Consider the following 25,894-nt stretch of genomic DNA (forward strand, 5'->3'; position numbering starts at 1 on the left):
TTTTCCAGGAAGATACTTTGATCTTTGTGGATCTCTAAGAGGCAAAATACCACATTTAACAGAGATACATCCTACACTTCAGGCCACACAGTGCTTTGTTCCAAACAAAACAGTAGGAGCTCAGAGTAATGTCTGAGGAGCCAGAAGGGTCCAGGGACACGTGGGGCTGAAGGTCAGAGGCCCGAGAGTTGGTCTGGAGGTGGATGCATCACAGCTGCAGGGAGAAGAGAGGGGCCGAGTTGGTCAGAAGGAGAGAAATAAGGATGTGGTCAAGATCAAAGGTAATGAAAATCACCAGTCACTCATGCTGTCTAGCTTCCCTGGATAAAAATCAAGCCTCAAAGCTATAATAATGGGAGGAGACATATCCTCTGGACCAAAGAGCCTTAAGCAGAAGCTGAGATCAGAGCCCTCCCAGGCTCAGGCACAGGTGCAAAAAGAGTACTTTCCTGAAGTAAGTGAAGGTAAGGGAAATTTCTGTATTCAGTTCAGTTCAGTCGCTCAGTCGTGTTCAACTCTTTGCAACACCATGAATTGCAGCACGCCAGGCCTCCCTGTCCATCACCAATGCCCAGAGATCACCCAAACTCACGTCCATCGAGTCGGTGATGCCATCCCACCATCTCATCCTCCGTCGTCCCCTTCTCCTCCTGCCCCCAATCCCTCCCAGCATCAGAGTCTTTTCCAATAAGTCAACTCTTCGCATGAGGTGGCCAAAGTACTGGAGTTTCAGCTTTAGCATCATTCCTTCCAAAGAAATCCCAGGGTTGATCTCCTTTAGAATGGGCTGGTTGGTCTCCTTGCAGTCCAAGGGACTCTCAAGAGTCTTCTCCAACACCACAGTTCAAAAGCATCAATTCTTTGGTGCTCAGCTTTCTTCACAGTCCAACTGACATCCATACATGACCACAGGAAAAACCATAGCCTTGACTAGACGGACCTTTGTTGGCAAAGTAATGTCTCTGGTTTTGAATATGCTATCTAGGTTGGTCATAACTTTCCTTCCAAGGAGTAAGTGTCTTTTAATTTCATGGCTGCAATCACCACCTGCAGTGATTTTGGAGCCCCCCAAAATAAAGTCTGACACTGTTTCCACTGTTTCCCCATCTATTCCCATGAAGTGATGGGACCGGATGCCATGATCTTCGTTTTCTGAATGTTGAGCTTTAAGCCAACTTTTTCACTCTCCTTTTTCACTTTCATCAAGAGGCTTTTTAGTTCCTCTTCACTTTTTAAATGAGTCCAAGCCAAGGAAACCCCGACTGATATGGTTCCTCACTGAACTAACTCCTGACTGCCGCATTTCAGGAAACTGAGTGAAATTTTTAGGTTCAAGACTGAACTTACACTATAGCTCCTGTCCAGTTTCTTGCCCTCTTAATGGAAAGCGGGTTTTTTTACCTGACCTGAAAAGTGTTAGGAGACATTTCTAAATGTCTTCTTAAGCAAAAGAAGTGGCAGAAGAAGAGCAGTTTTATCAAGGACTTCTGAATTTAGAAAATTTGGGCTCTCCCAGGCTTGGGCACAGCTTCAGAGAGAGTATTTTCGTGAAGAGCTGGTCCCTGAGGTCCCTCCTATGGCTCAGGTTGCTGTCTCTCTTGCAAATGGATGAGGTTTGGGAAATAGAGGCACCTCTGTGAGGGAAGAGCAGAGGTGAAGCACAAGGAGAAGGGGAGTGATGCTCTCTGAACACCAAGCCTGGAGGAAGATGAGATGTTGTGCAGGAACCTGGGACCTGAGAGCACAGAACAGACAGAGGAGGCTCGGTCTTAGCTCTGCAAACTTAAACACGTCACTCTTGTGACAGAACTTCCCCAGGTTCTGTCTTCTTTGGTCTGAGATCAGAACACAGTGCTCAGGCACCTCTGATGTTATTTGAAGCTTTGAACTCTTCTAGCAGATCTTCAACTATGGCTGAAAGAGGCCATAGTTTGCTTATTGTGACCCTGCTCTCTTCCTCCTTTTGATTGAAATAATATTTTGTCTGAATCTCTTCATATTGATAACCTCACATTGAATCTAATTTTGCACAGTGCAAAACACAGATTAAAAATTTTAGGATTTTTCCCTTACGATCAAATTTCTTATGCTGGTCCTTTGGGGTTCCTATGGTTTTAGATTAAATGTATTGATTCTAAATTCACAAACCCTTGATAAAGCTGCTCTTCCTCTGTCATTTCTTTTGCTTAGGAGACTTTTAGAAATGTCTCCTGACACTTTTCAGGTCAGGACAAAAAGACTGTTTTCCATTAAAAGGGCAAGAAACTGGATAGGAGCTATAGTGTAAGTCCAGTCTTTATCCTAAAAATTTCACTCACGTTCCTGAAATGAAGCAGTCAGAAGTTCAGTGAGGAGCCCCATGACAGTCAGGGCTTCCTTGGCCTAGGACTCATTTGTGCAGAAACTTCACTTGCCTTCCAAGAAGCATATAAATGTCACCCAACAAGTGGGTGTGATCTGTGGTGATGCCAGATACTATGTTATCTCAGATGACAACATTTGTGGAACTGCTGGATCATTAAAACTTCACGTTTCAATAACAATACCAGTTTTGGACAGATATTACAATGTTCTTACCAAATCATAAACTAGTGAAAAAATTCCTGTCACATCACAGAGGAAAGCAAGTTTAGATAAATGAAATGTGGGGTCATGTTAGATGACATCCAAAATAAATATTAAAAACAAGCTCTAGAATGTCTTCTTCACAATCTATTTTTCAAAGAAAATGAATAATTCATTTTTTTCTTTCAGTGTCTTGTACTTCACTTCTGCTATGTATATATTTAACCATTATAAGTTTTATTTTAGATGGCGATAGCAAGCAGGATCTGATTTTATTCTTTTTAAGTCTATCCTTAAGTTTTTCAGCTTATTACTGGTTCAAAGTATTGCCTTCTCCAAATATTAAGTTTTTTTTTCCTCTCTCTGTGTGTATGTTGTGTTTATACAAATTTATGCCTTTTCTTCCCCCGCAAACCCACAGCTCAGATGATTTTCTGCTTCTCTGTAGTCTTTCCCCAGTATACAGTTCATGCCAGAACTCTGTCTTCCTGCCTGTGATGCTTTCTCTTTCTACTTCTTGGATCAGTGGTCCTCCCATCCTGCTGTGCAACAGAAAAGTGAACCCAAATTAGGCGCCATTAATATATTGATATTAGTATTGAAGGCAGAAGAAAGATTTAGTCTTAGAGACTTGATGATGTGCCTCTCTTGGGCAATTTTTAACTTCTCACTCGATGTGTGTGCATTAGTTGCTCAGTCATGTCCAATTCTTTGTGACCCCATGGACTGTAGCCTTCCAGGCTTCTCTGTCCATGGAAGTCTCATGGCAAGAATACTGGAGTGGGTTGCCATTTCCTTCTTCAGGAGATCTTCTCAACCCAAGGATTGAACCCAGGTCTCCTGCATTGCAGGCAGATTCTTCACTGTCTGAGCCATTAGGGGTACTCAGGCTTATCTGTGACATTTTAAGGATCAGATATTTCGAAAACACCCTGTATTTGTAAATTTTCTCTGTTTTCATTCACTCAGACTCTGCGTGAAACTTGATCTCCACTGAGGCCCTAACTCAGGAGGGTTCAAGATGTCAGCTTTGAGCTCCTGCAATTTGAATGATCTAGCCACATGCCTGGAAAGCCAACTCCTCTAGGTGTGGGACTTGGTCCTGACTGCTTAGTAAAGCTCACCTCTCCATCCCTTCTTGATCCCACATCACTCCTTATTTGAAGCCCCTCCAGTCAGAAGACTCTGTCTCTCTTCTTTGGGAAACTCTACTCCTTCCCAAAGGAACAAGAGTTTCTGCTGCCTTCTCCCTTTTTATATTTCTTTCAGCTTCCAGTTCCTTGCATTTGGGACATATTATGATGATAGTTGTCATTTGGCAGGCTTTACATCTCTTAGGGATAGAGGTGGACTCTCAGAATGAAATATAAAATAAGTCCTTGACTTCCATCTTGGCCTCTGAGAGCTCTGAGAGCAATGAACAAATTTTTCATTAGGCTAAGATGAAGTCACACTGCACTGAAGCAAAATGGTTCCTCAGAGAACATTCTGTAAGATCATATTTTTAAAGTTCGTATTCACATACTAAGGCACTCAGTTCACATGAATTTCCCCCCATCTGCTGGTCATTTTCAATCCTGGTTTCATGGTTCTAAAGAGCATTAAATGTCTTTTGAGCCTGCATATGTTACAGAGTCTCTACAGGACAAGTCAGGATCTGCCAGTTCCTTTTACACTCTTTCTGAAATCAATTTGTGCTTTAAATCTCAGTCCCCTCCACCACACACACATACACACACTGAATTGGATCATAAAGTAACTGTGCATCATTTTATATCCACTTTCAAAATAGCAATAATTAAAAATATCTTTTTGTTGTGTTAAAATATCTCCTATGTCATCAATGGAAATGACAAATAGATCAAAGGATTAGATCTGATAGATAGAGCCCCTTAAGAAGTATGCATGGAGGTTCATGGCATTGTATTGGAGGCAGTGATCAAGACCATCGCCAAGAAAAAGAAGTGCAAAAAGGCAAAATGGTTGTCTGGGGAGGCCTTACAAACAGTTGAGAAAGAAGAGAGGCTAAAGGCAAAGGAGAAAAGGAAAGATATGCCCATTTGAATGCAGAGTTCCAAACAATAACAAGGAGAAACAAGAAAGCCTTCTTCAGTAATCAAAGTAAGGAAATAGAGGAAAAGAATAGAATGGGAAAGACTAGAGAACATTTCATGCAAAGACGGGCACAATACAGAACAGAAATGGTAATAGACCTAACAGAAACAGAAGATATTAAGAAGAGGTGGCAAGAATACACACAAAAAAACTATACAAAAAAGATCATGACCCAGGTAACCATGATGGTGTGATCACTCACCTAGAGTCAGACATCCTGGAATGCGAAGTCAAGTGGGCCTTATGAAGCATCACTAAAACAAAGCTAGTGGAGCTGATGGAATTCCAGTTGAGCTATTTCAAATCCTAAAAGATGATGCTGTGAAAATGCTGCACTCAATATGCCAGCAAATTTGGAAAACTCAGCAGTGGCCACAGGACTGGAAAAGTTCAGTTTTCATTCCAATCCCAAAGAAAGGCAATGCCAAAGAATGCTCAAACTACCACACAATTGCACTCATCTCACACACTACCAAAATAATGCTCAAAGTTCTCCATCCAGTCTTCAACAGTATGTGAACTGTGAAATTCCTGATGTTCAAGCTGGTTTTAGAAAAGGCAGAGGAACAAGAGATCAAAATGCCAACATCCACTGAATCATCGAAAAAGCATGAGAGTTCCAGAAAAACATCTACTTCTGTTTTATTGACTACACCAAAGCCTTTGACTGTATGAATCACAACAAACTGTGGAAAATTTTTCAAGAGATGGGAATACCAGGGCACCTTACCTTCCTCCTGTGAAATCTGTGAAATCAAGAAGCAACAGTTAGAACTGGACATGGAACAACAGACTGGTTCCAAATGAGAAAAGGAATACATCAAGGCTGTATATTGTCACCTTGCTTATTTAACTTCTATGCAGAGTACATCATGAGCAATGCTGGGCTGGATGAAGCACAAGCTGGAATCAAGATTGCCAGGAGAAATATCAATATCCTCAGATACGCAGATGACACCACACTTACAGCAAAAAGCAAAGAACTAAAGAGCCTCTTGAAGAAAGTGAAAGAAGAGAGTGAAAAAGTTGGCTTAAAACTAAACTTTCAGAAAACTAAGATCATGCATCCGATCCCATCATTTCATGGCAAATAGAGAAACAATGGAAACAGTGTCAGACTTTATTTTGGGGGGCTCCAAAATCACTGCAGATGTTGACTGCAGCCATGAAATTAAAAGACACTTGCTCCTTGAAAGAAAAGCTGTGACCAACCTAGACAGTGTATTAAATAGCAGAGACATTACTTTGCCAACAAAGGTCCATAGGTCAAAGCTATGGTTTTTCCATAGCTTAAGTATAGATGTGAGAGTTGGACAATAAAGAAAGCTGAGCGCCGAAGAATTGATGCTTTTGAACTGTGGTGTTGGAGAAGATTCTTGAGAGTCCCTTGGACTGCAAGGAGATCCAACCAGTCCATCCTAAAGGAGATTGGTCCTGAATATTCATTGGAAGGACTGATGCTGAAGCTGAAACTCCAGTACTTTGGCCACCTGATGCGAGGAACTGACTCATTGGAAAAGACCCTGATTCTGTAAAAGACTGAAGGCGGGAGGAGAAGGCGATGACAGAGGATGAGATGGACATGAGTTTGAGTAAACTCCGGGAGTTGGTGAAGGACAGGGAGGCTTGGCGTGCTGCAGTTCACGGGTTCACAAAGAGTCGAAACACGACTGAGTGACTGAACCAAACTGAACTGATATTATCATCAATATTATCATCATTTCTCAATATTTTCTAATTTTTAAATTTATTCCAAGACACATGTATTTTTGGAAAGGATGTGGCTCCCCAACAGAGATTGCTAACTATATTTTCTTATCAATTCTTAATTTAGTGTGACTGTTGTCAGAGTAAATACACTGTATGAGTTCAATTATCTGAAAATTTTTGCTTTATCATATGGTCATTTTTGATAAATGCTCCTATTTCATTTAGATAATGTGAACTCTTTCATTGTTGGGTGTATTCAATATATGTTATCTAGTTAGTTGCGCTGGTTGTGTCATTTACCCTTCCTATTCTCTTCCTTCTTTTTTGTATTCTTGGTCTTCATGCTATTGAGAAAAATATGTTCAAAGTTTCCCCATTTTGATTTTATTAATAATTTTGTCTGTTTCATCTTTCTATTCTGTCAAATTTATGTGAAACCTATGTTCTGACATCTTTCTTGGATTTTGATATTTGTAATATCTTTTCATTTTATTTTTTTTACTTTACAATATTGTATTGGTTTTGCCATACATTGACATGAATCCACCATGGGTGTACATGAGTTCCCAATCCTGAACCTCCTTCCCACCTTACTAAGGATTTGTCCCATTATAATTATGCAAATTCTCTTCTTAATTCAATTAGTGTATCTTACCTTAAAGCCCACTTTTCATGTCGTTAATATAGCTACTCCAGTTTTCTTATGGTTAGTATTCACATAGCATATACATTTTCCCTATCATTTTACATTCAACTGGTTTTGCTTTCATAATGTAAGGTGAGTATCTTGCAAATACCATTTACATTAATTTTGTTGTTTTATCTAGATTGACTTTAATTTGAAGAATCTAATCCATTTACTGTTAATTGATATTCATGAGTTAGTGTTACCATTTGCTTTTAATTATCCCACCTGATTTATGTTCCTTTTTCACTCCTTTGCATTCTTTTGTATTAAACACATCTGTAATTTTTCCACATTTTCCTTTTTTCCTTTGATTTTTCAGCAGCTTTAGTAGGCGTGGCAGTTTTTACACCTTTCCATTAATTTTTAGAAACTCTCAATCATTACATCTTAAGATAGTACTTCTGCAGTTCTCTGTTTCTCCTCTCCTCCTCTTCCTTCTTCTCCTCCTCCTCCTCCTCTTTCTTCTTCTCATCTCTTATCTTTAGGACTCCTCTATGTCCCTAATTTGGTGCCAAGTTCTATCTAAAATTCTTTTAAACATATGCATTCATTTCTTAATTCCAACTATTTTATTTTCAGTTGGCAACTCTTCCTTTGATATTTTTTATTTATGATTATTTGTTAACTTTTTTCATCTTTTCACCCTTTTTTTCTCTTCTTCTCTGCTTTTCTTAAATACATTGATCATATTACTAGTTAAAATCCTTATCTGCTGATTTGAGCATCTCTATCATATGCGTCTCTGCATCTTTCATCTTTTCACTTTGTTACTTGTCAAGTCATTCCATCTCTTCAAATGCTATGTAATTTTATACTGAATTACATGCGAAAAGATAAGATACTCATCGTACATTCTCTAACACTTACAAAGATTCACCTTTTGTTCTGCTAGGCAGGTAGGGGAAAGGGTGCATATCACTCAAATATCTAAATACAACCTAGAACTGATCTGTAACGAGTCTGGGTTGCAGTCTGCCTCTGATTTCTCTGTCCCTGTGTTATGGGCTTTCAGAGATTTCAGTTGAGAGCCTGGATGTTTTAGTAGCAAGGCACCCAAGAGAATGAGAGAATATCCACTCTGCTCTCTAAGGTTTTTGACATAGTTCTTTGACCTCCTGCCCTTCACAGCTTGTGTACTGGGCAGATATTTGAGGAGAAAACCTGCTCTCTGAGAGAGGCTCTCAAGACTCCAATTTTGTCACTCCAGTACCCAGTAACCCCAAATTATGCTGGCTTCTCTGTCCAAATAGGAGCCCTCTGCTTGCCTGAGTCCAGATTCTGAACCATTAACCCAGGGTTAACCCATTAACCCGCACAGAATTGGGAAATTCCTACAGAGAAAGAGAAGCTGTAGACCCTTGTCTAACATTGAAATGATCTCCACTCTTTAGAATTTTAGCACATCCAGTCCATACTGTGTCCACAAATGTCTAATGGCTTTACTTTTATTTATTACATTTTCTAGCTGTTTTAGTTATATCTAGCAGGACTATTGGCCTGCTACCAACTTCTCCATTCTTCATGGAACTAGAAAATTTTAGATTTTTTTCTCTACTCATCATTTACTAAAAGTACAACACTGCTAGACATTAGTTAACCTTTCTTTTCATCACTTTTTGTGTATAAAAGGAGAGTAATACGATGAGTTTGTCAATATCGCTGGTTCAGGTGCTTTCAGAACAGAAATAAAATCTATATCTGCTCCATGGTAAGTTAAAAATACATGATATTTTTATCCTAGAGAACAAATAACTTAAAATTTAAAATAACAGTGATTCCTGACACAAAGTCCAAAGAGATTATATATATTTGGGAAAAGAAGCAACCATCTATGGTTCCTCCGGGGAATCTGGCCAATGTTAATATCATCTAACATCATCTCTCATACAAGTTTGCCCAGTCTACTCAAAGAGATTACATTTTTTGAAAGTAAGTATCCAGAGCTGGAGTCTGAATCCTAGAATCATAGGTGAATTATTCTGGGGTAAACCATGGTGTCTCACGGACCATTTGTTTTTCATTTCTGCCTGACTGTACCAAGGAGAATTATTCTAATGGTAGAGGATTCATGGCTGCTTCCTGAGGCTTCTGATGAGGCCAGTTCCTGACTCCATTTCCTTTAATCTAATCTCTTTAACTCTCAGGTCAACAGCACAAACATGAGTGTGGTTTGTAAGGAATCCATCCAGCAGCCAGCTCATTCCTGTGACTCTGAACTCATTCAACTGCTCTGGGTAGAGAGACAAACATTCCTGAATATCTTTCTCAGATGCTATGAAGAACTTGACAGATCAGAGGTTAATACTTCTGTCTCACCCTCCTCAGTAGAGTAATGTTTCATGTTTTTGCCCATTTTCAATGTTATTATTCTCTTATCACTGCTATAAGAAAGCAGACCCAGATGCTGGGGCATCATGTCTGAACCCACAGACTCTGCAGCCTCAGAGGACAGCGCCTCCCACTGTTCAGGTGAGGGTCCCACAGGACCAGAAGACCCTTCTCATTCCCCTTGTCAATGTCCCATTTCTCTCTCCTCAGACAGCAGACAGCTCCGCCTGGTGAATGGGGATGGTCCCTGCACCGGGAGAGTGGAAATTCTTTACCAGGACTCCTGGGGCACCATCTGTGATGACGGCTGGGACCTGGACGATGCCCGTGTGGTGTGCAAGCAGCTGGGCTGTGGAGAAGCTCTCAATGCCAAGGGGGCTGCTCACTTTGGGGCAGGATCAGGGCCCATCTGGCTGGCAGAAGTGAAATGTGGAGGAAAGGAATCCCACATGTGGAAGTGCCCTTCCCAGGGCTGGGGGAGACACAACTGCGGGCATAACGAGGATGCAGGAGTCATCTGCTCAGGTATGGTCTTTATATAGTCCAATGGCTGAGAGAATGGAAATTACCAAGAAAGCAGGGATTGCAATACAAGGGCAATTGGAGATAGGTGGGCTAGAGAGGTCTAAGATATCTACCAGTGCTTCCCCAATGCACAAAGCATCTGTGAGTCATAGGCTTTATTTACTTTCCTCTTTATTCAGTTCAGTTCAGTTCAGTTGCTCAGTTGTGTCTGACTCTTTGCGACCCTATGAATTGCAGCCCGCCAGGCCTCCCTGTCCATCACCAACTCCAGGAGTCCACCCAAACCCATGTCCATTGTGTCAGTGATGCCATCCAACCATCTCATCCTCTGTCGTCCCCTTCTTCTCCTGCCCTCAATCTTACCCAGCATCAGAGTCTTTCAAATGAGTCAACTCTTCGCATCAGGTGGCGAAAGTATTGGCGTTTCAGCTTCAACATCAGTCCTTCCAATGAAGACCCAGGGCTGATCTCTTTTAGGATGGACAGGTTGGATCTCTTTGTCCTCTTTATTAGTCTCTGCTATTCTTTTCTCCTCCAGTGGTCTTATTTGATCTAGTTTCATCTGTTAACTTAATTAACTTCAAACTTCCTAAATATTATTTAGGATTCTTTTTTTTTTTTTTTGAAAAATTGAAACATTTGCAAATCATCACACACACTTTCTTTGCACAGTCAGCCCATGGGAGGGAAGGACAAGAATGAGGATGTACCTTCTGAGTGGAAAGGTTCCTGTACATACAGTGTGAGACACTGTTTTGCACTAGGTTCTTGGGAGTGCAGGTACAGAGGATATACTAAACAAATCAAAGAAGAATTGATGGATTTTTTTTTTTTTACCAAACTGTAATTCTCTTTTGCAAATTTAGGTATAAATATTCAAGTAGGACCAGAGAATTGTGGATGAAATGCTCTGAGTCATAAGTTCTCCTTTCTTTGTTACTAGAAATTATCCTCTCTGCATTTTTTCTTTTAAAACATCTGTGTAAACTTGAACTTTGGAGGAACACTTAGCCATGCACTGACAAGTCAATAGTGGAGGCAATAAGTATTAGTTGCTGTGGTTTATGGTAAGTTTATACCTGATGACTTTAATAATATAAGATAAGGGCTTATTTGATAAGAATGGGAGTAAGGGGACAAACATAATTTTTGAAGAAGCTAAAAGATATAGTAGCTGGAAGAATGGGAATTGAAATGGGAGCTGAGAAAGGCCCACATGGAGTCCACTGATGGTCTAGATGTGGTGTGGAGGACGCCACATGTGCCTAAGGGTACAGGATATCCACGTAGCAAGAGACCAGATGAGGATGTATTTGACTATGATTTTCATTTTGTTTTAGTTGGGGCTGATTCACATAAATAAATAGTTCTGTAAAGAATCAGTGTTCTTTTTTAGTTATCCAAGTCTCTCATGAAGTTTTCAGGGTACTTTAAACTGCCTACTTGTTTTTCTCCTGCACTAGAACTAAAGCTGCACAAAGATAAGAACATTGTTTTATTGTAATTTACATTCCTAGCATCTCCCAACATTCCTGCAACATGACACTTCCAGTTTAAACTACCACACATGACATACACTGTCCACCCCTTCAGAAGTTCTTACCTTTCAGAGTCTCCTTTCCATTCATTTGTAGCCCTTAAGATTGCTTTTTCTTATGAACTTCCTGGTAGTCCAGGAGTTAAGAATCTGCCTGCAAATGAGGGGATGCTGGTTCGATCCTTAGTGGGGGACTAAGATCCCACATGCTGTAGAGCAACTAAGTCCTCTTTGCCCCTGTCCCACAACTAGAAAGCTGGTGCACCACAACTACTGAGTCCTGGAGGTCTAGCACTCATGCCCCCAATAAAGGAAGCTCCTGAGTGTCACAACTAGGAAGAGCCTACATCACAATAACAAAAAGATTGCTTTCTCTTGTCTGCAGTGGGAGAAATAGGAATAGGTATCAGGGTTAGGTGGGCTTCCCTGGGGGCTAAAATGGTAAAGAATCTACCTGCAGTGCAGGAGACCCTGGCTTGGGAAGATCCCCTAGAGGAGGGCATGGCTAACCACTCCAGTATCTCTGCCCATAAACAGAGGAGGCTGGCCGGCTGCTAGTCGATGGGATCACGGAGAGTCAGACACAACTGAGCGACTAACACTTTCACTTTTTAAATTTTCATCAGGGTTAGGTGGAGGTTGGGAGGAGCACAGAATATGTTAAAAACTTGCTGGACAGGTATTTTCCCCAAATATTTCTATCTGTCATCCATATTGAGGCTTTTGCTATTTGAATATCTCTAAGCTATACATGGCTTCTTTGCTCTGCTCTCTTCCTCTCACTCCCCCCCCCTTTTTTTTAAATATAAATTTATTTGTTTTAATTGGAGGTTAATTACTTAACAATACTGTACTGGTTTTGCCATCAACATGAATCCACCACAGGTATACACGTGTTCCCCATCCTGAACCCCCTCCCTCCTCCCTCCCTGTACCATCCCTCTGGGTCATCTCAGTGCACCAGCCCCAAGCATCCAGTATCATGCATCAAACCTGGACTGGCGATTCGTTTCATATATGATATTATTTCAATATATGATATTATATTTCATATATGATATTATTGTTTCAATGCCATTCTCCCAAATCATCCTGCCCTCTCCCTCTCCCACAGAGTCCAAAAGACTGTTCTATACATCTATGTCTCTTTTGCTGTCTCGCATACAGGGTTATCATTACCATCTTTCTAAATTACATATATATCTGTTAGTATACTGTGTTGGTGTTTTTCTTTCTGGCTTACTTCACTCTGTATAATCAGCTCCAGGTTCATCCACCTCATTAGAACTGACTCAAATGTATTCTTTTTAATGGCTGAGTAATACTCCATTCTATATATGTACTACAGCTTTCTTATCCATTCATCTGCTGATGGACATCTAGGTTGCTTCCATGTCCTGGCTATTATAAACAGTGCTGCAATTACCATTGGGGTACACGTGTCTCTTTCAATTCTGGTTTCCTCAGTGTGTATGTCCAGCAGTGGGATTGTTGGGTCATATGGCAATTCTATTTCTAGTTTTTTAAGGAATCTCCACACTGCTCTCCATAGTGGCTGTACTAGTTTGCATTCCCACCAACAGTGTAATAGAGTTCCCTTTTCTCCATACCCTCTCCAGCATTTATTGCTTGTAAACTTTTGGATAACACCCATTCTGACTGGCATGAAATGGTACCTCATCATGGTTTTGATTTGCATTTCTCTAATAATGAATGATGTTGAGAATCTTTTCATGTGTTTGTTAGCCATCTGTATGTCTTCTTTGGAGAAATGTCTGTTTAGTTCTTTAGCCCATTTTTTGATTGGGTCATTTATTTTTCTGGAATTGAGCTGCAGGAGTTGCTTGTGTATTTTTGAGGTTACTTGTGTATTTTTGAGGTTACTTGTTTGTCAGTTGCTTCATTTGCTATTATTTTCTCCCATTCAGAAGGCTGTCTTTTCACCTTGCTTATAGGTTCCTTCGTTGTGCAGAAGGTTTTAATTTTAATTAGGTCCCATTTGTTTATTTTTGCTTTTATTTCCGATATTCTGGGAGGTGGGTCATAGAGGATCCTCTGTGATTTATGTCGGAGAGTGTTTTGTCTATGTCTTCCTCTAGGAATTTTATAGTTTCTGGCCTTACATTTAGATCTTTAATCCATTTTGATTTATTTTTGTGTATGATGTTACAAAGTGTTCTAGTTTCATTTTTTTACAAGTCGTTGACCAGTTTTCCCAGCACCACTTGTTAAAGAGATTGTCTTTTCTCCATTGTATATTCTTGCCTCCTTTGCCAAAGATAAGGTGTCCATAAGTGTGTGGATTTATCTCTGGGCTTTCTATTTTGTTCCATTGATCTATATTTCTGTCTTTGTGCCAGTACCATCCTGTCTTGATGACTGTGGCTTTGCAGTAGAGCCTGAAGTCAGGCAGGTTGATTCCTCCAGTTCCATTCTTCTTTCTCAAGATTGCTTTGGCTATTCAAGGTTTTTTGTATTTTAATACAAATTGTGAAATTATTTGATCTAGTTCTGTGAAAAATACCGTTGGTAGCTTGATAGAGATTGCATTGAATCTATAGATTGTTTTGTGTAGTGTCCTCATATTCACTATACTGATTCTTCTGATCCATGAACATGGTATATTTCTCCATCTATTTGTGTCCTCTTTGATATCTTTCACCGGGTTTTATAGTTTTCTATATATAGGTCTTTAGTTTCTTTAGGTAGATATATTCCTAAGTATTTTATTCTTTTCGTTGCAATGGTGAATGGAATTGTTTCCTTAATTTCTCTTTCTATTTTCTCATTGTTAGTGTGTAGGAATGCAAGGGATTTCTGTGTGTTGATTTTATATCCTGCAACTTTACTATATTCATTGATTAGCTCTAGTAATTTTCTGGTGGAGTCTTTAGGGTTTTCTATGTGGAGGATCATGTCATCTGCAAACAGTGAGAGTTTTACTTCTTTTTTTGGATTCGTTTTATTTCTTTTTTTGCTCTGATTGCTGTGGCCAAAACTTCCAAAACTATGTTGAGTAGTAGTGGTGAGAGTGGGCACCCTTGTCTTGTTCCTGACTTTAGGGGAAATGCTTTCAATTTTTCACCATTGAGGATAATGTTTGCTGTGAGTTTGTCATATATAGATTTTATGATATTGAGGTATGTTCCTTCTATTCCTGCTTTCTGGAGAGTTTTTATCATAAATGGATGTTGAATTTTGTCAAAGGCCTTCTCTGCATCTATTGAGATAATCATATGGTTTTTATTTTTCAATTTGTTAATGTGGTGTATTACATTGATTGATTTGTGGATATGAAGAATCCTTGCATCCCTGGGATAAAGCCCACTTGGTCATGGTATGATATATTTAATGTGTTGTTGGATTCTGATTGCTAGAATTTTGTTAAGGATTTTTGCATCTATGTTCATCAGTGATATTGGCCTGTAGTTTTCTTTTTTGTGGCATCTTTGTCAGTTTTGGTATTAGGGTGATAGTGGCCTCATAGAATGGGTTTGGAAGTTTAACCTTCCTCTGCAATTTTCTTGAAGAGTTTGAGGAGGATAGGCGTTAGCTCTTCTCTAAATTTTTGGTAGAATTCAGATGTGAAGCCATCTGGTCCTGGGCTCTTGTTTGCTGGAAGATTTCTGATTACAGTTTCAATTTCTGTGCTTATGATGGGTCTGTTAAGATTTTCTATTTCTTTCTGGTTCAGTTTTAGAAAGTTGTACTTTTCTAAGAATTTGTCTATTTTATTGGCATATAGTTGCTGATAGTAGTCTCTTTTGATCCTTTGTATTTCTGTGTTGTCTGTTGTGATCTCTCCATTTTCATTTCTAATTTTGTTGATTTGATTTTTCTCCCTTTGTTTCTTGATGAGTCTGGCTAATGGTTTGTCAATTTTATTTAACTTCTAAGATAACCAGCTTTTGGCTTTGTTGATTTTTGCTATGATCTCTTTTGTTTCCTTTGCATTTATTTCTGCCCTAATTTTAAAGATTTATTTTCCTCTACTAACCCTGGGGTTCTTCATTTCTTCCTTTTCTAGTTGCTTTAATTGTAGAATTAGATTTTTATTTTACTCTTTTCTTGTTTCTTGAGGTACACCTGTATTGGTATGAACCTTCCCCTTAGCACTGCTTTTACAGTGTCCCATAGGTTTTGGGTTGTTGTGTTTTCATTTTCATTCGTTTCTATGCATATTTTGATTTCTTCTATGATTTGTTGATTATTCAGCTTCCATATGTTGAAATTTTACTAGTTTTTCTCCTGTAATTGAGATCTAATCTTACTGCATTGTGGTCAGAAAAGATGCTTGGAATGATTTCAATTTTTTTTTTTTTTTTTTTTTACCAAGGCTAGATTTATGGCCCAGGATGTGATCTATTCTGGAGAAGGTTCCATGTGCACTTGAGAAAAAGGTGAAATTCACTGTTTTGGGGTGAAATGTCCTATAGATACCAATTAGGTCTAACTGGTCTATTGTATCATTTGAAGTTTGTGTTTCCTTGTTAATTTTCTGTTTAGGTGATCTATCCATAGATGTGAGTGGGGTATTACAGTCTCCCACTATTATTGTGTTATTAATTTCCCCTTTCATACTTGTTAGGCAATGGCACCCCACTCCAGCGCTCTTGCCTGGAAAATCCCATGGACAGAGGAGCCTGGCTGGCCGCAGTCCATGGGATCGCTAAGAGTTGGACACGACTGAGCGACTTAACTTTCACTTTTCACTTTCATGCATTGGAGAAGGAAATGGCAACCCACTCCAGTGTTCTTGCCTGGACAATCCCAGGGACGGGGGAGCCTGGTGGGCTGTCATCTATGGGATCGCGCAGAGTTGGACACGACTGAAGTGATGCAGCAGCAGCAGCAGCAGCAGCAGCAGCATTTGTCTAACATATGTGGCGCTCCTATGTTTGGTGCATATATATTTATAATTGTTATATCTTCTTCTTGGATTGATCCTTTGATCATTATGTAATGGCCTTCTTTATCTCTTTTCTCAGCCTTTGTTTTAAAGTCTATTTTATCTGATATGAGTATTGCTACTCCTGCTTTCTTTTGGTCTCTATTTGCATGGAATATCTTTTTCCAGCCCTTCAATTTCAGTCTGTATGTGTCCCTTGTTTTGAGGTGGGTCTCTTGTAGACAACATATATAGGGGTCTTGTTTTTGTATCCATTCAGCCAGTCTTTGCCTTTTGGTTGGGGCATTCAACCCATTTATGTTTAAGGTAATTATTGATAAGTATGATCCCGTTGCCATTTACTTTATTGTTTTAAAGTTTATACACCCTTTTTGTATTTCCTGTCTAGAGAATATTGTTTAGCATTTGTTGGAGAGCTGGTTTGGTGGTGCTGAATCCTCTCAGCTTTTGCTTGTCTGTAAAGCTTTTGATTTCTCCTTCATATCTGAATGAGATCCTTGCTGGGTACAGTTATCTGGGCTGTAGGTTATTTTCTTTCATCACTTTAAGTACGTCTTGCCATTCCTTCCTGGCCTGAAGAGTTTCTATTGAAAGATCAGCTGTTATCCTTATGGGAATCCCCTTGTGTGTTATTTGTTGTTTTTCCCTTGCTGCTTTTAATATTTGTTCTTTGTGTTTGATCTTTTGAAATTTGATTAATATGTGTCTTGGGGTGTTTTGCCTTGGGTTTATCCTGTTTGGGACTTTCTGAGTTTCTTGGACTTGAGTGACTATTTCCTTCCCCATTTTAGGGAAGTTTTCAACTGTTATCTCCTCAAGTATTTTCTCATGGTCTTTCTTTTTGTCTTCTTCTTCTGGGACTCCTATGATTCGAATGTCAGGGCATTTCACATTGTCCCAGAGGTCTCTGAGGTTGTCTTCATTTCTTTTAATTCTGTTTTCTTTTTTCCTCTCTGTTTCATTTATTTCTGCCATTCTATCTTCTACCTCACTAATCTTATCTTTTGCCTCCATTATTCTACTGCTGGTTCCCTCCAGAGTGTTTTTTATCTCATTTATTGCATTATTAATTATATATTGACTCTTTCTTGTTTCTTCTAGGTCCTTGTTAAACATTTCTTGCATCTTCTCGATCTTTGTCTCCAGGCTATTTATCTGTAACTCCATTTTGTTTTCAAGATTTTGGATCATTTTCACTATCATTATTTGGAATTCTTTATCAGGTAGATTCCCTATCTCTTCCGTTTGGTTTGGTGGGCATTTACCCTGTTCCTTTACCTGCTGGTATTTCTCTGCCTTTTCATCTTGTTTATATTGCTGTGTTTGGGGTGGCCTTTCTGTATTCTGGCAGTTTGTAGTTCCTCTTTATTGTGGAGGTTCCTCACTGTGGGTGGCGTTGGACGTGTGGCTTGTCAAGGTTTCCTGGTTAGGGAAGCTTGTGTGTGTTCTGGTGGGTGGAGCTGGATTTCTTCTCTCTGGAGTGCACTGAAGTGTCCAGTAATGAGTTTTGAGATGTCTGTGTTTCGTGTGACTTTGGGCAACCTGTATATTGAAGCTCAGGGCTGTGTTCCTGTGTTGCTGGAGAATTTGCATGATATATCTTTCTCTGGAACCTGTTGGCCCTTTGGTGGTGCTTGGTTTCAGTGTAGGAATGGAGGAATTTGATGAACTCCTATCAATTAATGTTCCCTGGATTCAGGAGTTCTCTTTCAGGATTTGGACTTAAGCCTCCTGCCTCTGGTTTTCAGTTGTGTTCTTACAGTAGCCTCAAGACTTTTCCATCTATACAGCACCAATGATAAAACCTCTAAGTTAATGATGTAAAGTTTGTCCACATTGAGGGACACCTGGAGAGGTACAGATAGTTACATGAAGAAGAGAAGAGGGAGGAGGGAGATAGAAGTGATCAGGAGGAGAAGAGGGGAAATCAAAAGAGTAGAGAGCAAGCTAGCCAGTAATCACTTCCCTATGTGCTCTCCACAGTCTGGATCCCTCAGAGATGTTCACAGAGTTACACAGAGAAGAGAAGAGGGAGGAAGGAAACAGAGGTGGCCAGGAGGATAAAAGAGGAAATCAAAAGGAGAGAGACAGATCCAGCCAGTAATCAGTACCCTAAGTGTTCTCCACCGTCCAGAACACACAAAGAGATTCATAGAGTTGGGTAGAGAAGAGAAGGGGGAGGGAGGAGATAGAGGCGATCTGGTGGAGAAAAAGGAGAGTCCAAAGAGGGAGAGAGCAATCCAGCCAGTAATCTCGCTCCCAAGTAAAAATGAATACTAAAGATTGGGCTCTTAAATGTACAAAATTGATAAGAAATACCAAAAAGCAAAGATTAAAATCTAGAGTAGAGGTTAGATTCTCAAAAATACAATATTAAAGAAAAAATAAAGTCACAAAAAAATAATAATAATATATATATATGAAGTTTGCCTTAAAAATAAGGCTTTTTTTTTTCAAAGTAATAGTAGGTTATAAAAATGAAAATTAAAGGAGTAATAGAGGACTTAAAAATTCAAAAATTAAAAAAAATGATAGTAGTAAAAATATATCTAGGACTTTCTCTGGTGTTGTGGACAGTGTGGGGTCAGTTCATTTTCAGATAGTTCCTTGATCTGCCTTACACTTCTCAAGATCTATAGGCTCATTCTTATGTAGTCGGTGCTAGCTGCAAGGTTTTAATCTATTGTAACTGTCACTTCCAAAGCGGTTCCCTCTGTTTATTTTAGCTTCTGTTTGCTGGCCTCTTCAGTGTCTAATTTCCACCGTGACACAAGGGGATGGTGGTGGTCACTTTTTAAAGGCTCACTTGTTCAGTCGTGCTATGGGGAGGGAGGAGCACTGCAAACAAATATCACTGGCATCTGTGGGGAGTGCTCACAGTGTCTCCGCCACACTTGTTTGCCCCTGCTCACGGTGTGTGTGCTTTCCCTGTCTACACTGCTCAGGCTCTAGGTTGCTCTGCCAGGAACTGTCTGAGGCCGGTCCTGGGTTGAGTGCACTTGCAAGGTCAAAGCCGCTAAGGTTCAGGTTCTTGGGTATTCCACAAAGCCTCAGACTTGATTGGGCCTGCATTATGTGCCCTTTCCCAGTCCAAGCTGTGACTTATCATCTCCCCCGTCCCAGCTGCTCGGTTTTCTGGGAGTACAACGGGTGCGCCTTCTCAGGTGTGCCATGTTTCTCTTCTGGGGAGCTGATCTCTGGCTGCGACCCTCCCAGTGGATGTTCACCATCGAGAATCCCAAGGAGTCTTGGTTAGCAACGAAGCCTACTTGCAGTTTGGTAGATGATGCCTCTCTGGGGCTGCGATTGCCCCCTTCTAGCTCTGGCTGCCCTCACCTGCCTGTCTCCGGCCAAGGATGGGCCTGTCCACAGCCGGCTAGCTCTGCTCAGTCCTTTGTTCTGTGAGTGGGCCTGGCAGTGTTTTAGGTTAGGGCTTTTCCCGGGATAGCTGTCCCACAGCCTAGTTTGCTATCTCAAGTTAGTTCCCTCAGACTGCCCTTGGGGCATTCAGGCGCATTTCTTACCCTAAGCAATGCAGCCTGCACCTCCCTGCCCAGCCCCTGCTTGCTAATGGCAGATGCAAGCCTCTGTGCTGCTTCTTTGCTGGGAGTTGCCTTAGGCTTGTAATCTGTGGGTTTTAATTATTTATTTATTTTTCCTCCCGGTTATGTTGCCCTCTGAGGTTCCAAGGCTTGCCACAGATTCACCGATGAGAGTGTTTCCTGGTGTTTGGAAACTTGTCTCTTTTTTAAAGACTCCCTTCCTGGGATGGATCTCCATCCCTCCCTCTTTTGTCTCTCTTTCTATCTTTTATATTTTTTCCCCTACCTCCTTTTGAAGACAATGGGCTACCTTTCTGGGTGCCTGATGTCCTCTGCCAGCATTCAGAAGTTGTTTTGTGGAATTTGCTCAGTGTTCAAATGTTCTTTCAATGAATTTGTGGGGGAGAAAGTGGTCTCCCTGACCTATTCCTCTGCCATCTTAGAACCGACCCCCATGCTGTCTTCTTATCTCAACAATCCAAATAGAAAATGAATATATAGCATACAGATAAGATCAAAAGACATCAATTACCATCACTCCCTAGCATTTGCTAAGATTCCCACATCTTGGAAGAAAACCCCCTAGTATGAAGTAATCAAACTCAACTGTTGCATTCTCTCACTGAGAACTCACTGTCTCCCAGGTTCATTGATATATTCTAAGCTTTCAAGAAAGATGGCTAGGACCAGCTCCTCCCTCTCCTATGACTCTGAGATTTTTTAATATCAAACTCATCTATGGAAAATTTCTTTTCACAATCAGGTTGCCTAAGAAATTTTTGAAATTTTTCATCATCAAAAATTATGAGAAATAAAAACATGAATCATAATAATAAACTAAATTTCCTCCCATGAGCCATAAGTCTGTCTATGGTCTGGCCTGCACTCACAAACTCAGCCCTCATGATTTTCCTAGTCCTCAGACACTTGAGTCTTGGCTCCTGAGAGAAAACCGGCTGGGAATCTACCCCAGAAATCTCAGGATGGTCTTCTAACCTTGTCTGTCTCTAAGCCTCTAACCTCCTGAATCCCATGGATCTACCTCACTCTGGGTTAGTTCACCTCTGCACCCGAGTCTTATGCCCACTGCAGTGCCGTTGCCTTGGGGTTCTGTGGTTTCCAGGCCCCTAGATGAGGAATTCACAATCCTATTCAACTTCAAAATATACATTCTTAGAAATCAAGTCATTCCGAACTGTAAATACTAATAGGTTTCTCTTCAGAAACCTGCTCAAGAAAAATGCAATTTGAGAATAACTGTTAAATTTTCTCTCCATGCCCCACTCCTGGAAAGATAAGCTTTTACATCATTGCTCGTGAAGTGTTGTTTCCAATTGTCAAGACCGGATCATGGACACTCACTGGGTTTATTGTTTTCATTGTTGTTTTCTCTTAGGATTTGTGCATCTGGTTAAAGGGGATGGACCCTGCTCAGGGCGAGTTGAAGTGTATTCTGGAGGACACTGGTCTCCGGTGTCTGATGGAAACTTCACACTCCCCACTGCTCATGTCATCTGTGCAGAGCTGGAATGTGGCAAAGCTGTGTCTGTGCTGGGACACGTGCCCTTCAGAGAGTCCGATGGCCAGGTCTGGGCTGAAGAGTTCAGGTGTGAGGGGGAGGAGCCTAAGCTCCAGTTCTGCCCCAGAGTGCCCTGTCCAGGGGGCACTTGTCAGCACAGTGGAGCTGCTCAGGTTGTCTGTTCAGGTGAGATGCAAGTCAGGATTAACCTCCCTGCACACTCTGTTCAGGTGAGAAATCATGAGATTTTGCTGAAATCATGTCTTTTTCTACCAGCATACTCAGAAGTCCGGCTCATGACAAACGGGACCTCTCAGTGTGAGGGGCAGGTGGAGATGAACATTTCTGGACGATGGAGAGCGCTCTGTGCCTCCCACTGGACTCTGGCCAATGCTAATGTTGTCTGTCGTCAGCTCAGCTGTGGAGTTGCTATCTCCACCCCCAGAGGGCCACACTTTGTAGAAGGAGGTGTTCAGGTCTTAACAGCCCGATTTCACTGCTCGGGGGTGGAGTCCTTCCTGTGGAGTTGCCCTGTGACTGCCCTGGGTGGTCCTGACTGTTCCCATGGCAACACGGCCTCTGTGATCTGCTCTGGTAAGAGACAGGGAAAGGCTACTGGTACTCAGGATGCTCCTGGAGTGAAATGTCCCCAAGAGCAGAGAGTAAGGGAAAATGGACATCAGAAGTCAGGTATTCCATGGTGAAATGTGGTTCTTCTCATTGTTCATTCGTTTTTCAGGTCAGGGCAAGAAATGTGAAGGGGAATAATATATTTTAAAGCAACATTTTTGCCTACATACAATCATAGAAGTAGTAAGTGTAAACTTCAGTCATGTTCCCCAACTCTGATCAACAAAGAGAACATTCCCAGCACCACAGAGTCACTGTTGCCTCCCATAACTATGCCCTCCCTCCTCTCCAGTGAAAACCACTTACCTAACATCTACTACTATAGAGTATTTTAATGGTTTTTGAACTTTATATAAAATCATGCAGTATGATTTCTTTTGTGTTTAATTTCTTGGACTCAACATTATATATGGGATTCACTTATAATGTTGTTTTTAGCTGCACTTCACTCATTTTTAATTACTGTAGAAGATGCCTTTAACAATCACGTAACCATGGACTAATCCATTTGACTAATGGTAGAGATCTGAGTTGTTTCCAGTTCTTGTTTATTACAAATATGATGCTACCATTTACCATGATAATGACTTTTGGTGCAAACATGTTATTTATTTTTTGTTTAACACTTGGTCTTTTCATTTATTTTTAAACATATGATGTTCTTTGTTGAGAAAAGTTCTTAGAGAAATGTAACTTACTTTTTGCTGTACATTTATTGCTTCTTATTTCTTTTTAAAAAGAACGTTATCTACTCCAATATCATGAAAACATTCTCCAAGAATACCTTTTAGAAGTTTAATTACTTTTCTCTTGCATATAATGGTACATTCCTTCTGGTATTGATGGTGGCTCAGAGGATAAAGCGTCTGCCTGCAATACAGGAGACCTGAGTTTGATCCCTGGGTCAGGAAGATCCCCTGGAGAAGTAAATGGCAACCCACTCCAGCACTCTTGCCTGGAAAATCCCATGGACAGAGAAGCCTGGTAGGCTACAGTTCATGGGGTCGCAAAGAGTCGGACATGACTGAACGACTTCACTTTCACTTTCATATGGACATCCAATTGACTCAAAATCTTTTTCTGAGAAGACTTTTTCTTCACTGCATGCCACCTTTGTCATAAGCAGAAGGGCATGTATGTCTGAGTCTTTCTGAAGACTCTATTCTGTTTCATTGTATGATTTGTCTATGAAAGTGAAAGTGAAAGTCACTCAGTCGTGTCTGACTCTTTGACACCCAGGCCAGAATACTGGGTAGCCATTCCCTTCTCCAGGGGATCTTACTGACCTAGGAATCGAACCAGGGTCTCCTGCATTGCAGGTGGATTGTTTACCAGCTGAGCTAGTTTTGTTTTGTCATTTTTCTATCTGTGCACTAATACTGCATTTTATTAATTATTGTAACTTTATAGTAATTTTGGATAACTTTAATTTACAGGAGTTGCTTAACTTTAACTCTTTTTGTTGCTTTTCTTGCCAATTGTGTAGGTCATTCTTGGTCTTTCATATTTTGTTTAAATTTTGAAATCAGTTTGTCATTTTCACCAAAAAAAAAAAAAAAAAGTAAGTACTTTGTTTGAGATTGGATTTAATCTGCATAGAAATTTGAACATGATCGACTTTGACAATTTTGAGTTTCTCAATTCATTAATATGATCTATCCTTCCATTCAGTTAGGTCTTGAATTTCTCTCAGAAGTTTTGACCATCTTTTGCGAAGTTTTCTCTGAGGCCCTTTATGTTTTTAGTGTTTCTTTTAGTGATAATGTCTTAGGAATGAATTCTCTCTGGCTTATTTTCACATTTTAATTTTTTTTTGACATAATTTGAGACTTAGTTACAGAAAAGTTGCAGGAATAATATGAAAATTCTCAAATGACTTTTATGTGGATCTTCTCATTGTTAATAACGGCATTTTAATATTCTCTCTCTTTCTAGCTCTCTTTCCCTCTCTTGCCCCATTTACCCCTAATTAAGTAAAATCTTCTGAATTAACTTGCAGACATTATGTCCCTTTATTCCTAAAATGCTTTAAGGAATTTCCTTATGTAGCTAGTTCAGTCAAACTCTTCAGATGACTTCAGATGACATCTAAGTGCAACCACTTGAAAGACCCTGAGACAGAACTGCCAAGTTGAGTCTGCCCCAAAATACTGACCCAGAAGTATTGAGACCTGGATTTGATTCCTGGGCTGGGAAGATTCCCTGAAGGAGGGCATGGAAACCCACTCCAGTATTCTTGCTTGGAGAATCCCCATGGACAGAGGAGCCTGGTGGGCTGCAGTCCATGGGGTTGCAAAGAGTCAGACATGACTGAACAACTAAGAACAGCACACAACTAATTTATAATTGTTCAATTGATTTCTGCTGTATAACAAAGCAATTCAGTCATATATATACACATATTCTTTTTTTTTTTTTTGCTTTTACTATTTTATATTTTAAAAATCTTCTACTAGTTTTTCCATAGGCTTGATTAGTTTTCAACCTATGCTTCATTATTAAAATTTTGTGTGACCCCATGTTCATATTTGGCTTCCCTGCTAGCTCATAGTAAAGTATTTGCCTGCAGTGCAGAAGATGTGGGTTCAATCCCTAGGTCGGGAAGATCCCCTGGAGAAGGAAATGGCAATCCACTCCAGTATCTTGCCTGGAGAATCCCATGGACAGAGGAACCTGATGGGCTATAGTCCATAGGGTCACAAAGAGTTAGACATGGCTTAGCAACTAAACAAAAAACAACATGCTCATATTATATTTTTTTAAAAGATAATTGTCAGTCCATGTGTCTTTTTTGTGTGTGTGACATTGGCTTTTTCCCAAAGCACTGATATACTGATTTCATAGGTAGAGGAGCCTGGTAGGCTACAGTCTATGGGATTGCAAAGAGTCGGTCACGACTGAGCGACTTCACTTAAAAGACTCACTTAACGTAATGTTAGTTTACCATTCAAAACCAATCAGTAATAAAAACGAATGCATTTGAGTCCGTTCTAATGAAGTGGATGAAACTGGAGCCTATTATTCAGAGCGAAGAAAGTCAGAAAGAGAAACACCAAAACAGTATATTAACGCATATATATGGAATTTAGACAGAGGATGAGATGGCTGGATGGTATCACCGACTCGATGGACGTGAGTTTGAGTGAACTCCGGGAGATGGTGATGGACAGGGAGGCCTGTCATGCTGTGATTCATGGGATGGCAAAGAGTCGGACACGACTGAGCAACTGAACTCAACTGAACTGATGGAATTTAGAAAGATGGTAACGATGACCCTATATGCAATTCAGTAAAAGAGTCATAGATGTAAAGAACAGACTTTTGGACTGTGTGGGAGGAGGCAAGAGTGGGATGATATGACAGAATAGCATTGAAACATGTATATTACCATATGTAAAACAGATGACCAGTGCAAGTTCGATGCATGAAGCCGAGCACTCAAAGCTGGTGCTCTGGGACAACCCAGAAGGATGGAGTAAGGAGAGACATGGGAGGGGGCTTCAGGATAGGGGGAAACATGTACACCCATGGATAATTCATGTCAATATATGGCGAAAACCACCACAGTGTTGTGAAGTAATTAACCTCCAATTAAAATAAATTAATTAAAAAACAATCAGTATAATTCATCATCTTAAAAAGGTTAAAGAAACATTTACGTGAACTTCTTAATAGATGCAGAAAAGTTACTTAAAATTCAACATCCATCCATGAGTTAAAAAAAAAAAAAACTCAGTAAACTAGGACTAGATGGAAACTTCTGAAACTTGATGAAGGACATTTATGTAAAACCTCAGCTAATATCACCTTCAGTGTTAAAAGATAC

The 25,894-nt window shown here is 40.2% G+C and overlaps 1 protein-coding gene across 1 annotated transcript in view; it reads left to right on the plus strand.

Annotated features, from left to right (window-relative positions):
- The window catches only part of LOC138078778 (deleted in malignant brain tumors 1 protein-like), a 373,461-nt gene that overhangs the window by 274,611 nt on the left and 72,956 nt on the right, over positions 1 to 25,894 (plus strand). Inside the window, 4 exon segments of the mRNA XM_068971523.1 lie at positions 92 to 125; positions 9,617 to 9,931; positions 21,316 to 21,624; positions 21,715 to 22,032. Coding sequence (XP_068827624.1) covers positions 92 to 125; positions 9,617 to 9,931; positions 21,316 to 21,624; positions 21,715 to 22,032 — 976 coding nt within the window.

Source organism: Capricornis sumatraensis, chromosome 4 (genome assembly GCF_032405125.1).
Source record: "Capricornis sumatraensis isolate serow.1 chromosome 4, serow.2, whole genome shotgun sequence".
NCBI classification, from domain to species: Eukaryota; Metazoa; Chordata; class Mammalia; order Artiodactyla; family Bovidae; genus Capricornis; species Capricornis sumatraensis.